This window comes from Mustela lutreola, chromosome 9 (genome assembly GCF_030435805.1).
Source record: "Mustela lutreola isolate mMusLut2 chromosome 9, mMusLut2.pri, whole genome shotgun sequence".
NCBI lineage: Eukaryota > Metazoa > Chordata > Mammalia > Carnivora > Mustelidae > Mustela > Mustela lutreola.
Window position 1 is genome coordinate 13,461,335 of NC_081298.1, and position 16,531 is coordinate 13,477,865.

Sequence of the window (16,531 nt, forward strand, 5' to 3'; positions counted from 1 at the left end):
CCTTCCAAAGCGAAGCAGAGAAACTGAAGCCTCATATTATCACTTGAGTATCTGAATTTAGCACTGCCTAAAGCTAGTACCTTAGATTGTTCAGTTATGCTTGCAATAAACACCCTTATTTCCTTACACTAATTAACACTGAGTTTTTCTCATTGGCTACCAAAAGAGCTTTTGGTTGATCCATCAGTTATGACGGCTTCGAAGGACTAGCATGAGTAACGGCCAGAGCCTGTGTGATAGTTAATTGGATGTGTCACCATCACTGGGCCCCAAGGTGCTCAGACATTTGGTCAAACATTATTCTGGGTGTATCTGTGTGAGAGTTCTCTGAAGGAGATTTACATTTGAATCTGTAGACTGAATAAAGCCGACTGCCCTCCCTAAGGTGGGTGGGCCTCATCTCGTCAGTCGAAGACCTGAATAGAACAAAAGGCTGAGTAAGAGGGGACTCCTGCCTGAGTGCTTGAGCTGGGACATGGGTCTTTTCCTGCCTTCAGACTGGAGTCTTCCTCAGTCTTCCTTTGTCTTCCTGGCATCCATTGACTTTCCTTTGAGAGAACCATCTCTCCCTCAGATACAATCCACAGACTTTACCTCCTTATTTCTCATACTTTCACTTCCTTGCCCAGACTGAAGCATTGCCATGCGACCCAACGGGCCAACGAGGGCCCCTAGGGATTCTGGTGGGACTACCGGGAATTAAATTTCTATTTTCCCTAAGCCAGCTAGTGTTGAGTTTCTTAGTCTTGCAATCAAAAGAGGCCTCGATATAGTTTGTTGAACTAGAAGCACATTTAAATGTGTCTGTCCTTTCCCTCTATTTCCAATCCAAACCTAGGCTAGCTGCATCTGCCATTTTGCACTTAACTGAGGCAAAAGGACAAAAGAAAGACCATGATATCGGGGACCACAGCGGGAAAGCCAGGGCTTGGTCGGGTACTCACTGTAAGAAGGGATTCCGTAGGCTTGTGCTGGGGGTGGATAGGTGGTGTAGGGGGCAGCCTGCTGGATCCCCGCACTGTACTGTGTCTGGCCGTAGGCTGCCATGGCCGTGGCGGGCTGGCTGGGCAGGACGTGTGGGCAAGGTCTGCAGGGAGAGAGACAGGATTAAATCTCCAATCCTAGCCCAGCATCCCTTTCCCTCATTTTCCTTTGGGTATTGACTCTTTCCAGGGCAGAGACAACTTACGTGTTCATCAGATCCCATTTCATTGCCCCCTTCCTGGGCACCAGGAAGATTTTTTTTTTTTATTATAATTTTTTATTTTTTTATTAACATATAATGTATTATCTGTCCCAGGGGTGCAGGTCTGTGAATCACCAGGTTTACACACTTCACAGCACTCACCATAGCCCATACCTTCCCCAATGTCCATAACCCCACCACCCGCTCCCTGCCCACCAGGAAGATTTTATTTCTTGTCTGCCTTGAGTCAGATCCACCATGGGACTGGATTCCTTCCTATAGAATGTAGAAACCTCTCCCAGTTCTGGCTAATAAGACCATCCCCTGCGACTCTCCTGTCCTCTCTCCTCTTTTGGCAACAACTGTCAAGATTGAGGGGACAGAGCTCTAGTATGGATTATCTCCCAGATCCTGCGTCAGCACCTAGAGGACAGCTGCCTTGGGGAGTTTCTTCCAGTCCACACTGAACTTTCGGTGAGCCACAAACAAGCCTTTGTTGTGTGATGTCACTGGTCTACACCACTAATGACCACAGCCTCTCTGTCCTATCTTATCTACCCTAACTTAGACACCTTCCCAGCTGATGCCCTGCTCTTAGCCAAGGGGTGGGCTCAAGATGGAAGAGCATCCAATCACGTTCTGTCCTGGGAATTTAAATCTTGGGCTGATTGGTTCATTCCAGCAGCTACACTCTGAAGACTCTTTCTTCATTCCTTCCTGTTGCTTGGATCCCAGAAGCTATCCTTTTCATGGTCTTTCTCAAGGTCTGATTACTCTGCTCTCACGGACACTGCAAGCTATGCCGGATTTTCCAAGAAAGTCCTTTTGGGCGGACATCAGCTGGAGCCTATATTCTGTTACATGCAACCCAAGAACACAATGGGATTCTGCTCTCCCTGGTGAATGACAGGTTCCATGAAGGCCTAGGATTTAAAGGGCTGCTTCCTAAGATATCTGTAATGTAATGAGCACTTCCAGTCACTGTGTTTTTACCACAGGCTCGAATTGTGTCCCATAGGCCTGACACATGCAGTATAGCTCACTAGACGCTCACATCAACTCCCTGGGGTGGGGGCTCTTGTAACTCCCATTTTCGAGAAGAGGAAACCAAAGCGGAGGGACCTGAAGTCACAGCTAGAAAGTGGGAGAATCTAGAATTTAACCTTGGGCTCTGATTCCAGTGTCTCCACTTGTAACTGTGCTGCTTCTCACTGACAGCACTGAGTCTGACTCAGCCCTACAGGTGGCAATGTCAAGTCAAGGTGGGTTCTTCTAGAAGGAAGGGGACAAGATGGTGGCCCAGGAGCCAGAGGCGGTCCTTGGATCCTTGGATATAATTTCTTTGGCTAGTGTAGTTGATTATCTTGAAATTTGAATTCATCACTGGTATTTTCAAACCATGAGGTTTCTCTCTTCCTCTCTCTCTTACACACACATACCTACACAGCAGAGGCTTCAGCAAGCCTAGGTTTGCACTCCCGCGCGACATTATCAATTGATCCGAGCAGCGGCCACTTCTCTATCACATTCATCTGCAACATCTCCTCCAGGGTCCTCCTCCTTTAGTGTTAAAAACAGCTAAAAATTGTGGTACCTATTATGTGCCTGGCACTGTCCTAATTCCTTGCTGTGTATTAACTCATTTAAATCTCATAACAACAGTGACAACCCCTGGAGGTAGTTACTATTCCTATTCCCATTTTACAGATAAGGAAACAGAGGCTGAGAGAGGCTAGGGTGGTACTAAGTGTGCACGGCTGATGCAGAGGCCATGCCCTTCACCACTCCATGGGGCCACTCTCTCCCGTGAGCTCCCACACCTGGCGCAAGGGCTATCTGCACCCGACATCACGTATCTAGCTGCTCTGCCAGTAGATGGTAGTGAGATCCCCATCTCTGCACTGGCTTCCATTCCGGTTACAACTCTTTGGGTAAAACCTGTTCATTTCCGGACTTCCTCCTCCATAAGAAGCCTCATGGCAGGTGTGAGATGGGTACAAAACTTTACAGAATTACAAAAAGATGTTCCCCTGTCCTTCTTTCTTTCGGACTACTACTGTGATAGACAGTGTGTGTGTGGAGGGGACTTGTTCCAAAGTGCGTGACTTTATTAACTCAGAGATCCCAGACCTGGTCCTGGAGGGTTTTATCCGCCAGTGTTCCCACTCGGTGCAGTGCCCCAGGATGCGTCCCGAGGGTCGGGACTTAGTGCGGAGCACAGAACCTTATCTGACCCTGCTCCCAATTTACACCTGTCCTTGGAACTAGAAGGTGGCAACTCCCAGCCACCGACTCCGGCTTCCCATCAGAAGCTGTTTCCCTCTCGCTGATTAAACTGGGTGAGGCTATGGTGAAAACCCAGAGAAGGAGGGGCAGAACCCTGAGGCCTTGAAGGAAAGTTTAGGTACATCTGACAGACCTCCCGTTGCTACTAAGCACCTTCAAAACATCTGCAGGGAACGGAAGGCTGAGGAAGGTGCTCCTTCTAAGCCACTTTTCCAGTGTTGTCAAGGGAGGCGCACGTCCGCATCGGGACGAGCTGACCCTCTAGACCGGGGGCACCTTGGCCACCTGGCCGGGAGCACTGCAGGCTTCCCACGCTGCGGGCTGCAGGCTGGCAGCTCCCCGAGGCCTCTCAGGGAGCCGTGACCATCAGGGAGCTGGCTCTGCCCCATGCACACGGGCGCCGCTGGTGGAGCACTGATGCTGCCCGCCCATGGGAGGGGGTCTCTGCTTTACAGGCCTGCCTCCTCCCTTGGGTGGGCGGCTCCCCGAGAGCAGGGGCCCCGCCTCACCCACCTCCAGGACTGGCATCCCCTGCAGAATGTGGCCCAAACGAGGGCTGGGTGGGTGTTGGGGCTGGAAGAGAGGAGGAAAGAGGGAGGAGGAGGGGGGTTGGGTGAGAGGAGAGGGGAAGAGAAGGAAAGATGCACCAAAAGAGAAGAAGGGAGAAAACCCAACACTCAACACTCTGCTCCAGGCTCCATTCTAAGTCCTTCTGACGTGTTCTAGCCTATTTCATGGGGCAGGCATCGTGATGGTCCCCCTTTTAAGGATGGGGAGACTGAGGCCCATGGAGTCACGTGCTCACGTGCTGGCGCTGGGATTCCCCTCCGGGGACTCTGGCCCCAGAGCCTTTGCCCGGCAAGGCGGAGAAAGAGAGGGAGGAAGAGGAGCTGGGCCAGGGCGCTCACCTTGTGAAGAGCTGAGACACACTCGGGGAGGCTGATGTGGTGGTGCCTGGAGGGAAAAGAAAAATTGGAAGGGCTTTAGCTGTCAGAGTGATGGCCCACAGAAGCTGTGACTTCAGACGCTGACCTGAGTGGGAAGAAACTCAGAGAACTGCTGCCAGGGACTTTCTCAACCACAAAAGCTCATCCAAGGCACAACATTTGAGCACTCTCCTTCTTGAAAACCCTTTCTGGGTGACTGCTATCTCCAGGCACTAATGGAAGGGCCACATGTGAAGGGTCTAGAGCATCTTGAAACATCAGAGGAGAACACTCTACCTTACGTCTTTCTTGGACGGGGAACCAGAAAGAACATGCTCGAGCTAGGTCACATAATTAGAGAACAGCTGGCACCGGACCCAAGTTTCCTGACGCCCAGTCTGGTGCCATTTCCACTTCTCGGTAGAGAGCTGCTCCCTTCCCTGCCTCAAAGGCAACCCAAGAACCTGAGAATAGCAGACGCCAGCTGGTTTGGATTAGCCGACATCCAGTTCCCTTCTTCTGATGACATCACCTTGATGTTCTCCTTCTCCCACACTAGTTTCGGTCCATGGGGTTCAGGTGGGGCTGGCCCCAGCACTTAGGGGAAGGCACATCTTGGCTCACCTCCTAGGCTCCAGCTAGGGTGTGGAGCAGAAAGACAGAAGGGGCCTGGGCTCCTCATTCAAGTGTACCCCTGGGCACCATGCATGCGACTGTCAGTGGGAGACAATAATGCAAGAGGGGATGAACAGGTGGTGGAATTAAGCTGGGAGGGAGATTTTCAAGAGGCTAATTATACACATGGACAGTCCACTGGGGACTGCGCTCTGTCATCTTTAACAGAGCAACTCAATGTCCTCACAGGGAAGCCCTGGCAAATACCAGAGAACATATCTTCTGATTGTATCAGCCTGCTGATTCATGTTCCCTTGTGTGCAGAGCAGTGCCTATGTCCTGGGGTACGTGGCTGGGGTGTCCCTGTGCTTCTTGAGAAATTCTCCAAGGTCTCCAGAGCTCTAGGCCTCTCTAGCCCCAGAGCTGGAGGCTCAGAACAGCAACTTGCAATTCGAACTCTATAACTCAGCAGCAGTGAGACTTCAGGCAGCTTGCCTCAAGTCTCTGGACCTCATTGTTCCCTCCTGTGAAATGGGGAAAAGCTGATCCCATGAGGATGCGTGTGGCTTAAATGCGGAGATGATGACGACGTCTGTCATTTACTCAGTGTCTATTATGTGCCAAGCTCTAAGTCTGTTACCTGGATTAGTTACTGTTAATCCTCATAATCACATACCTCCATGTTACAGATGAAGAACACAGAGAGTTTAATTAACTCACCCAAGGCCATGGAGGTCAGAAGGGGCGGATCTGTGATCTGAACTCAGGTGGTCTGGCCCCAGGACGCTGCAGCCCACACAGGCTCTCATCCTAAGGACAGCGACCAGTGTCCACGTAGGAGCTCGCTTCATGCCAGGCCCTGCGCTAACTGTTCATATGCGTGATCTCACTCATTCCCCGCATCATTGCTACAAGGTAGGTGACGTTACTGTCCCCACTGTACAGATGAAGAAACAGAGGAAGACTAAGGACCCTGCTCAGGCCACATAGCCCGAGGGCACTGAAACTGGGACTTGTATCCCAGGGTCATGTGAGTCCCAAGTCCATTCCTTGAACTGCCACCTTGGCTGAGTCAAATTCTGTTGAGGTCCCAGACCCCCAGGGTCAAGGGCAGGAGTCCTGAAGCCCATTCAGGGACTAACAGCTAGAGCCAAACAATAAAATAAAATAGACAACAGCAGCATGTATTGCCCAGAGTAAGAAGGGTTTGGGTGAGACATTTGTTCCAGTTACAGACATGAGAATGTGCTGTGGAATGTGTGTGTGTGCGCACAGGAGTGTGCGTGTGTGTGTGCTGAGTGGTGTGCAAAAATACATTTCTTGGGGCACCTGGGTGGCTCAATGGGTTAAAGCTTCTGCCTTAGGCTTGGGTCATGATCTCAGGGTCCTGGGATCGAGTCCCGCATCGGGCTTTCTGCTCGATAGGGAGCCTGCTCCCCCTTCTCTTTTTGCCTGCCTTTCTGCCTACTTATGATCTCTGCCTGTCAAATAAATAAATAAAATATTTAAAAAAATACATTTCTTACTATGTGTTGAGAACAGCCGTGGTCTAATGTCGGGGAAAGTGCTGTAGGTGCTCCCTCAATGCTACTGTCCCTAGCTGGGCTGCGCCGTCCCAGGCAGGACCTCCAGCACCCGTCCTCATACTCCCCCAGGACTAGAGAATGAACTGCCTCATTCCGAAGCAGCCACAATATCATTATTGGTAAAAGCCCATGATCTCAATGCATTTGGTAATGCATAAGTCACTGAATTAAACATTTTGAATATGTTTTCTTAAATAAATATGTAAATATTCATAAAAATCACATCTTATGGAAACATTCCTATGGGCTTGGATGAACTTGGCGTTCTGTAAATTTGAAGCATCTTTCTGCCCCAGCCTCTGTGCTGTGATTTGCATGTTTGCCTCACTCCAGCTTCCCCTGCTCTGAATTGCTGAGCAACCTGGCTTCCCCACGTGGGCAGGTCTCCCTCTCCTGCTATGCAAACCTACAATCCTCTCCCCTTCCCGCCCCAGCACACCCCCAGACGACTGTGCAAGTGAGAGACGGGTATTCAGTGAAAGATGTGCCTTCTACAGGCTGTGGGACTTTTGAACACAGGCTTTTATCTTTTGTGGGCGGGTATCATATTGAACTTTTCATCCCAAGAGAACCGGGCAGGGAAACCTAGAAAATGAGTACCTTATATATGGAATGACCCCTTCCCCCTTCCCTACCTGCCACCCTTCCCTTCTGCCTTTTACTCCAGGTGGCAATGCCATACACCTCATTGGAAATCCTGATGGCTTGTGACAAGGTGGGGCTTTCAAGCTCCTTCCTTCTTCTGGGGGCCTGGGTGGACTATGTCCAGGACGGGGATGCTCAGTGCTTTGGACGCGGAGCGGAGGCGGGGACTTGCCAGGAGCAGAGAGCTTCTCTTTCTGTCCGGTGCTGCTGCTGTGGCCCAAGGCTATGTCCTTGGAGGTCACGAGGACCAGGAGGCCTGCGTGCAGTTGTCATCGTCTGCAAACTAGGAAGTGGGCCCAATGGGACGATCCTGTGGGCAGTGCCAGCCCCGGTGCGACATCACTGTTCAAGTCGTAGGTGACAACCTAGACCTCAGTACAGCCCAGGACGGCTCTCAGTGATACCCCCAGAGGCCCGCTTCACTACTTTCTGAATGCCGCTGTACCTGACAGCTTTCCTTGGATGGTAGTTAGAGCCAGAGAGACCCACTGAGGGTGGAGACGCAGGAGGCCAGGCGCCTGATCTCCATGCAGCAGAGGAACAATCCCACTCCCACGCTGTGCCGGTGCCGCTGCTGTGTGCAGGCACGGCGCTCTGGCTGGCGGCACGACCATGGTACCACAGTTTGCCAGAAAAGCAGGCAGTGGGTGGACCATGGTCATGAGTCCCTGCGTGATGCCAGAGTGTTACAGAGTCTGGCAGTGGGAGTTGTGGGAGCACAATCTAGGGGGAGGTCATACTCCTTATGGTCACCCCAACACCAACACGGGGCCACCGGCACAAGGGGCAGATGACCCTCAGACTGCACTCGTCAGGTGAGCCCCCAGCATCTTCAGGGTGCCAGAAACATTATATTCAGAAGCTGCAGCGGCCCACACTCCTACTGGTGGGGTCTAGAGCCTGGACTTGCACGGACCACAGCTTCTTGTTCTCAACGTTGTTAGTGCCACTGAACTTGCCATGATAGACGAGGCTGAGGTCAAGGGGCATCAACCATATCCATGTTGCCAGAGGTGAAACCCGCCCTAGTGACCTGACCCAAGGTAGCCGATCTCCGAGTCTCACCACGTGTCTTGGGGAATGGGGTTGACACATAAAACAGGACAGCTAGCTCTCGAGGGGGGAGGGAGACAGAGCCTCCTCCATTTAATTCTGAATTTAAAACTCTTAAGTCTCCTCTTCCTCCTCAGCTTCCCATGGGTAAAGGGAGAAGGATTAGCTAAACAGATGGCCACGGCCTCTGGAATGAGCCCATTCATTCATTCATTCATTCACTCATTCACTTACTCGTTGCCTTACCTGTACCAGGAATGTGCTAGGAACTGGGTTATAACAATGAGCTAAAGCAGTCCAGAACTGCCTAAGTGGGGAAGATGGACGCCAAACAAAGGATTATGCAAATAAGTGCTTAATTATAATGAGAACAAGTGCAAAGGAAGAAAGTGGATGATACAGAGCAGTGCACCTGGTGCCTTACCCTGCACAGGACTCCCTGGGGACCTTGTGAAGATGCAGACTCCCAGCCTGCAGGCCAAGAAAGATCCCAGGTGAAAACAGTACAGAGGTTCCTCAAAAAATTAAAGCTAGAACTAGCCTATGACCCAGCAATTGTACTAGTAGGTGTTTATCCAAAGGATGCAAACGTGGGGATCCGAAGGGGCACGTGCACCCCAATGTTTATAGCAGCAATGTCCACAACAGCCAAACTGTGGAAAGAGCCGAGATGTCTATCAACAGATGAGTGGATAAAGAAGATGTGGGGTAGATATACAATGGAATATTACACAGCCATCAAAAACGAAATCTTACCATTTGCACTGACATGGATGAAACTCGACGGTATAATGTTAAGCAAAATAAGCCAATCAGAGAAAGAGAAATACCAGATGACTTCACTCATATGTGGAATTTAAGAAACAAAACAGATGAGCATAAGGGAAGGGAAGGAAAAATAAGATGAAAACAGAGGAGACAAACTATAAGAGACTCTTAACTCTAGGAAACAAACTGGGGGTTGCTGGAGGGGTGGTGGGGGGGATGGGGTTACTGGGGGATGGGCATTGAGGAAGACACTTGATAGGAATGAGCACTAGGTGTTATATGCAACTAAAGAATCACTAAATTCTACCCCTGAAACTAATACTACACCAGATGTTAACTAACTTGAATTTAAGTGAAATCCTGAAAGGGGAGAAAAAAAAAAAGAAAAAAGAAAGCTCCCCGGTGAGACTGACACAGGAAGCCAGGAAACCACACTTCTGAGCTTCAAGAGAGAGTCTGGGCTACAGGCTAAGAAAACCCCTGTGAATCATTAAAAAGTATCCCAATTCCAGGTTCAGAAAAAGAAATCTCCCTTCTAGAAGTCACAAACTCAAATGCATACGGGTCCCAGAAGACAAGCAAGGGTCCTAGGATGATCTCAGGGTCCTAGGATTGAGCCCCGCATTGGGCTCTCTGCTCAGCGGGAAGCCTGCTTCCCCCTCTCTCTGTGCCTGCCTCTCTGCCTACTTGTGATCTCTCTCTGTCAAATAAATAAACAAAATCTTTAAAAAAATAAAATGAGGCAAATAAAGCTAGGTCTACGTGCATGAATGCACACTTGTGCGTGACCGTGTGTACACATGACTGCGTGAAGAAACTTGTGCAGGGTCTTCATACTTTGTTCCTTCATCTGGGCTTTCATGCATCTGTTGTGGGTGGGCCAGATCTACAACCCAAATCTCTCTAATTTGTCAATTTAAAGTTCTTCCCTAAAAAAGCACATGGGTTTAAGGGATCGGTCCCAAATTCAAATCCTGCGGCTGCAGCAAAATAACCACGTGACCTTGTGCCTGTCCCTTCCTCTCTCTAAGCCTTGGTTTCCACATTCACAAGATGGGATCATACCTCACACCTGCAGAGCTGCTGCTGGCATTGCAAAGGCAGGTACCTGCCAAGGGCTCCCCGGGCAGAAGCTCATATTAGCTTCCGTTCTCCAGGGGCCCTTGCTTAAGCCACTTGAATCCATGAGCCCAATTTGAATGTTGACACTTTTTTTTACCTCTCACTGGGAGGATTTAGAAGCTAATGATTCTGAAAGCAGCAGCCACTACTATTTTGCCTAATTTGACCCCAGGGGCCTGCTTCCATGATCCCCACAGGATGGGACTGTTTCTAGTGCAAGATGTCTAGATGCGGGTCTTTGCTATGAAAGATGCAAGTCTACTAACCAAGTCAGCTCATGTCGTCTGTATGGGTGGTTTAAAATACTCTCAGGCCAGGGACAAGGACAGCAGGAGAGAGCACCGTGTTAGAAGTCCAGAAGCACTAACCCCAGTTTTGACTCTCATTGAGTGGCTATGTGACAGTGAACAAGGCATCTGTCCCTTGGAGGGGTGTTCCTGAGGACTGCAAGGAACAAGGCTGGGGTATCCCATAGAGTGCGAGGATTTGAGAGGGCACGTAAATACACACTCTTCTATTTAAACCATCACTGATTCTTTTTTAAGATTTTACTTATTTATTTGACGACAGAGATCACAAGTAGGCAGAGCAGAAAGCCCCCTACCCGCTCAGCAGAGGGCCTGATGTGGGGCTCGATCCCAGGACCCGGAGATAATGACCTGAGCCAAAGGCAGAAACTTTAACTCACTGAGCCACCCAGGCGCCCATAAACCAACACCGATTTATCTAAATGCATATATTAGAACCACTGCAAGACTATCAAAAGCAATACTTTTCATTTCTGGAACATTAAAGCCTCTGCTTTTGGCTCAGGTCATGATCCCAGAGTCCTGGGCAGGGAGCCTGCTTCTTCCTCTCTCTCTCTCTCTCTCTGCCTGCCTCTCTGCCTACTTGTGATCTCTGTGTCAAATAAATAAAATCTTAAAAAAAAAAATGAAGGTATTGAAAGGGAATTGTTTTAAAGAAAAATCAGTAAGCCAGCAGCAGGAGAGGTGGTACCCACATACCACAGAGAGTGGCTGGAGAAGGTGGGGAGTCCGGGAGACACTGCCAGGGGCGAGAGCTCTTCACGTAGAGAAGGCACTCAATAATTAATAATCGCCCGTGCCTTTTCTCATAAAGAGGGGATTGGCAATCTCCTTCACAGTATACCAACATCCCCAGAGTGGGATTTCTGTTCTGTTCGGGTAGAGGTTGTGCTGGGTGCTGAGACCCCCAGGAAGCCAGCTGGGGAAGGCTACAGGGTAGGAGAGTGGAAGCTGATCTGCGTCTCCCCAGGTGAGGACTCGGGCAGAAGTCTGGGCGGCTCCACCTGGCTTGGATGAGATGAATCAAAACCTGCCAGCTCCAGGCTGGAACCGGTGAGATGGGAACCGAAAATCAGACCCTATCATGCCCAGCGCAGAGGAAGAACAGGAGGTCTGAGAGTAGACAGCCCAGCTTGTCCTGTGGGCACAGTCTTAACTCTCAGAGGAAACCCTTAATGAGATGATACATTGGCCTCTGCAAATGTATCTCTCTTTCTTTTTTTTTTTTTGGTATCAGCATTTTATTTTTTAAAAGACTTTTATTTACTTATTTGACAGAGATAGTGCACAAGTAGGGGGAGCAGCAGGCAGAGGAAGAGAGAGAAGCAGGCTCCTCACTGAGCAGAGAGCCCAATGCAGGACTCGATCCCAGGACTCTGGAATCATGACCTGAGCTGAAGGCAGCTGCTTAACCCACCGAGTCACCCAAGCACCCCCATACCTGCATTTTAAACAAAAAAGTTTTCTTTATTAAGTTTTGCTTTCTCAGTTCTGTAACATTTTTTCCTCTCCTTCCAGGAGACAGGATACAATTCAAATCCAATTTTTCCTTGAAGAGGAATGAATGATAGCTCATATTTCTCAAGCAGTTTCTATAAGGCAGACACTGTGCTAAGGGCTGCATGAGACTTATCTCTATTGTTGTCCATAACAGCCCAATGAGAAAGTTATTATCTGTATTTTACAGATAGGGAAATAAGGCAGGGAAATAAATAAGGGGGAATTAAGGAAGCTTTATTAAGGATTCAAAGCTAAATCAGCCTCAAGTTATCTGTGATCCTCAAGACCACCCTGTATTCATTCATTCATTCATTCATTCATTCACCCAGCCAGCCAGCCAGCCATCTCCCCACTCATCCACACATCTATCCTCCACCCACCCATCCATCCTTGATCCTTTCATCCACCCATGCCTTCATCCATCCTCCATCCATCCACATCCATTCTCCTCCCGTCCATCCATCCTCCAGCCATCCATGATCCTTCCCCATTCATGCATCCACCCTCCACTGATCCATATCCACGCTCCACCCATCTACCCATCCTCCATCCATCCTCCATCCATCCATCCATCTTCCATCCATCATCCATCCATCCATCCATCCAACCATCATCCATCCATCCATCCATCATCCATCCATCCATCCATCCATCTTCCATCCATCCGTCCGTCCATCCTTCATCCATCCATCCATCCACCCATCTTCCATCCATCATCCATCCATCCATCCATCCAACTATCATCCATCCATCCATCCGTCCATCTTCCATCCATCCATCCATCTTCCATCCATCCATCCATCCATCCGTCTGTCCATCCATCCATCCATCATCCATCCATCCATCCATCTACCCATCCAACCATCATCCATCCATCCATCCATCCTTCATCCATCCATCCATCCTTCATCCATCCATCCATCCATCCGTCCATCCATCTTCATCCATCCATCATCCATCCATCATCCATCCATCCACCCAACCATCATCCATCCATCCATCATCCATCCATCCATCCATCCATCTTCCATTCATCCATCCACCCGTCCGTCCATCCTTCATCCATCCATCATCCATCCATCTATCCTTTACTCTTCCATCCATTGCTCTATCTATCTATCCACCCATTAACAATTTTTAAGGCTCTACCATGAGTCATAGACTGAGCTGTGTGCTAATCAGGGACAATAATTTAAATACATATCTAGGAATAAAAAACTGTCCTTGTCCTGGAGAAATTCACCATCTAAGAACACTGTTCTCCATCCTGGAACACAATAAACTCATCTGGAGAGCTTTAGAAAAATCCCATTGCGTGGGTCATACTTCTGACCAATTAAATCAGATTCTCTGGGTGTGGCATCTGGACATGAGTCTTTTTAAAAACTTTTTTAAACTTCCCAGGAGATTCTGGTGAGCAGACAGATTTGAAAACGGTGCAGAAGCCTTGTTCTCAGGGTGTGGTTTTGGGGCCAGCAGTATCAGCATTACCTGGAACTTGTCAGAAACACAAATTTTTGGGCCCCAGACTAAACCTTTACTGAATCAGCAATGCTAGGAGTGGAGTCCTGCCATGTGCGCGCTAAGAAAACTTGCAAAGTAATTCTGATGCACAACCAAGCTAACCCCTCGCTCCTAAGAGTGACTGGGGAAGCGGGGCAGAGCATCGACATCACCAGGGGGCCTGTTAGAAATGCGGACTCTTGGGGTCTGCAATTTAACAAAGTCCCTGACTGAGTCTATGCACATTAAAGAGGGAGAGACACGGAGCTAACCTCCACTGAGCGCTTTCTAAGCACTCCGCAAGGCTTTAGCATAATCACAGGAAAGCCTTCTAACCACTGGCCCACCTGCAGGTCACCCTACCACATCCCTGCTTTACTTCCTCATAGAAACCACCACTATCTGAAATCCCTTGTTGGTTTAAAAATTCAGTACCTGTCTCTTCCACCAGAAGAGAAGGTCTGGGAGGGGGACTCATCGGTCTCAACCACTTTTATATCCCCACCACCCGCACCAGGAGCTGGCTCACAGCAGGCATTCTGGAACAATTTACCAAACACACACAGCCAGCATATCTTCACTATCCAGGTGAGGACACAGGCTGGCGGAGAATAGCAATTTGGTCAAGGTCACACGGGGGGCAGGTGACAGAGCTGGGATACACACTGAGCTCAGGCTGAGCCCAAAGCCTGTAGGATGTGGGGTGCAGCGACCATGGGGAGACGCTGAAGGTGCCTCTGGGAGCAGAGTGACCTGCAAAGGCCCTGAAGGCAGGCAGTGTGTGTGTGGGGGTCGTCCCCAGGGCCTCGTGCCCAGCAGGTGCATCAAACAAACTGTTGACCGCATGGCTGCAGAAACGAAGGAATGAACGAGAAGCTACCAACCAGCCAGAGGGGCTCGGGAGGTTTTTGCGATGAGGCTGAGGGGGGTCTGTAAGACCAGGGAGGGGACACCTGTGACTCCGTCCCTCCACTTCTCAGCCTCTTGCCTAGAGAAGCAGGACACATGTTCAAACAGCAGCATGCACGATGATACCCCTAGCGTTGTCTGTAAGAGCAAACAATTACAGATAACCTCGTGCTCCTCCCCAGGGGGACGGCTTCATGAACTGGGCATCGTCGTTCTTCAGGTGTGTCATGCGGTCAAACAAAAAAGAGGTAAATCATTACTTAGTGGATCCTGAGTGAGCAGAGCAAGTTATAACAAATATGTATTATATAAGCGATAGATTTGTATTTGATTTTTTTCTAGCTATACTATAATTTCTATGGTAAACATACATGTTTAAATATATAAAAATATACACACCTAAGCCACATAAACACATGTTGATACAGATGTGACTTCTTACAGAACGGCCTCGACAGACACACAAAACAGGTCACGGTGGTTACTTCCAGGGAAGGGAAGAGACACTGATCTCAGGTAGATGTGGTCCAGGGTTTCAAGTCTTTGTAAGGATTGTGTGTGTGTGTATTTGCTGGTGAGCAGAAACTGGTATGTCACGGAGAAACAGAGGAAAAGGAAGGGCTCTCGCAGGGGTACAGGGTGGTGAGGACTGTGAGGTGTGAAGGCGCACGGGTCCGACAGAGGGGAGCGCTCACAGTCACGGGCAGGGCTCCGGCTTCTGTTCTCCCGCATTTGGAGGATTTCCGAAGCACCTAGGAGGTGTCACACACCGTTCTCAGCAGGGGGGACACACAGGTGACTGAGGTGGGCCACGTCTGTCTTCTGAGAACTGACATGCGGGCCGAGGACACGATACACAACGGGCGAACAAACACGTGCCTTCTGACAGAGAGAAGGATGATGAAGAAAAGGAAACAGGACACAGAACCATGTGGGTGCGGGTTCTGTCGGCTCTGCCCTCAAATCCGGTCCTGAATCTGCCCTTTCTCCCTGCCCAGGTCCAAGGCACCGGCACCTCTCATCTGGGTTACTGCAATGCCTCCCTCGCTGGCCCCTGGGCTCCCCATGGGTCCCCACACCCAGTCACCCAGCCCAGCCTGAGGGGTCCTGTCAATACACAGATCAGAGGTCTCTCCTCTGTGCCAAACCCTCGCAGAGCTCCCATCTCACTCATGGTAGGAGCCAAGGTCCTTCCTGTGGCTCTCAAGGTCTGAGCCTGGCCACTGTCCGGACCTCCCCTCCTCTCCCCCACGGCCCCTGGCTCACTGGGCTCCAGCCATGCCGCCTCCTTACCACTCTCAGGCACTCTGGGGATGAGGCTGCCCCAGACCCTTTGCACTTGTAGTTCCCTCTGCATCCGAGGCTCTCCTTCCTCATCAACAGGAACACCCTCCTTCATCTCCTTAAGGTCTTTACTCAAGTGTTATCTTTCCAGGGACATCCCCACACCCCTGCATTCCCCAGGCTCCTCCTCGGCTTCCCCCCTGCCTCCCCCATCCACTACGTGTATCACTGCCTGCCCTGCTCTGTATTTTGCTTATTTACTGTTATTATCAGCCTCTGGCCTGCCAGCCCCTTGGGGCAGACTCCAGGAAGTCAGGGGCCTTTGTATGCTGACTTCCTAGTGCTTCAAAAAAAGCTGGGCAGGCGGCTGAAGAAACACCTGTTGCATGAGTGAATGAACCGTTACTTCTGATAGGAAGAGGAAAAGACCTCCCTGATGAGCCCTGAAGGCTGAGGGATGGCCCCACAGATGGGGACACTGGTCTAGGCCAAGGGGACAGCACGTGCCAAGGCCCCGAGGGCAGCATCACGCTCCTGATTTACAGCAAAAGAAACAAGGTCAAGGCTAGGTCTACTGAGCAAAGGGGATGGGGAGGAGCCGAGCTGGAGAGGCTGGCGGCAACAGACAAGGTGAGCCTGGTGGCCGAAAGGAAGGAAATTAGATCGTATTCTATACTTTTTAAGAAAAGCATAGTCCTTTCCATGTTTTAACTATTTCATCCTCACATGGTCCATGGAACAATTGCTCCCCTTTAACAGAGGAGGCAAAGAAATTCCAGAGAGGCTGGGTGACCACGCCGGGGGCTGGGGGTGTGGGGGGCAGGCAGTAAGAAGCAGCAC

The 16,531-nt window shown here is 50.1% G+C and overlaps 1 protein-coding gene across 5 annotated transcripts in view; it reads right to left on the minus strand.

Moving 5' to 3' along the window:
• The window catches only part of EYA2 (EYA transcriptional coactivator and phosphatase 2), a 282,642-nt gene that overhangs the window by 178,794 nt on the left and 87,317 nt on the right, over positions 1–16,531 (minus strand). For 2 of the 5 annotated variants that reach the window (XM_059132949.1, XM_059132951.1), the window contains exons 3-4: positions 4,381–4,426; positions 945–1,087 (exon numbers count right to left, since the gene is read on the minus strand). The exons of 1 other annotated variant lie outside the window; for it this stretch is intronic. In XM_059132949.1, the coding sequence (XP_058988932.1) occupies positions 945–1,087; positions 4,381–4,426 (189 nt within the window). Of the gene's footprint in view, positions 1–944; positions 1,088–4,380; positions 4,427–15,102; positions 15,290–16,531 lie in introns of all 5 variants that reach the window. 2 more of the 5 variants (XM_059132950.1, XM_059132952.1) reach the window with 2 other exon arrangements.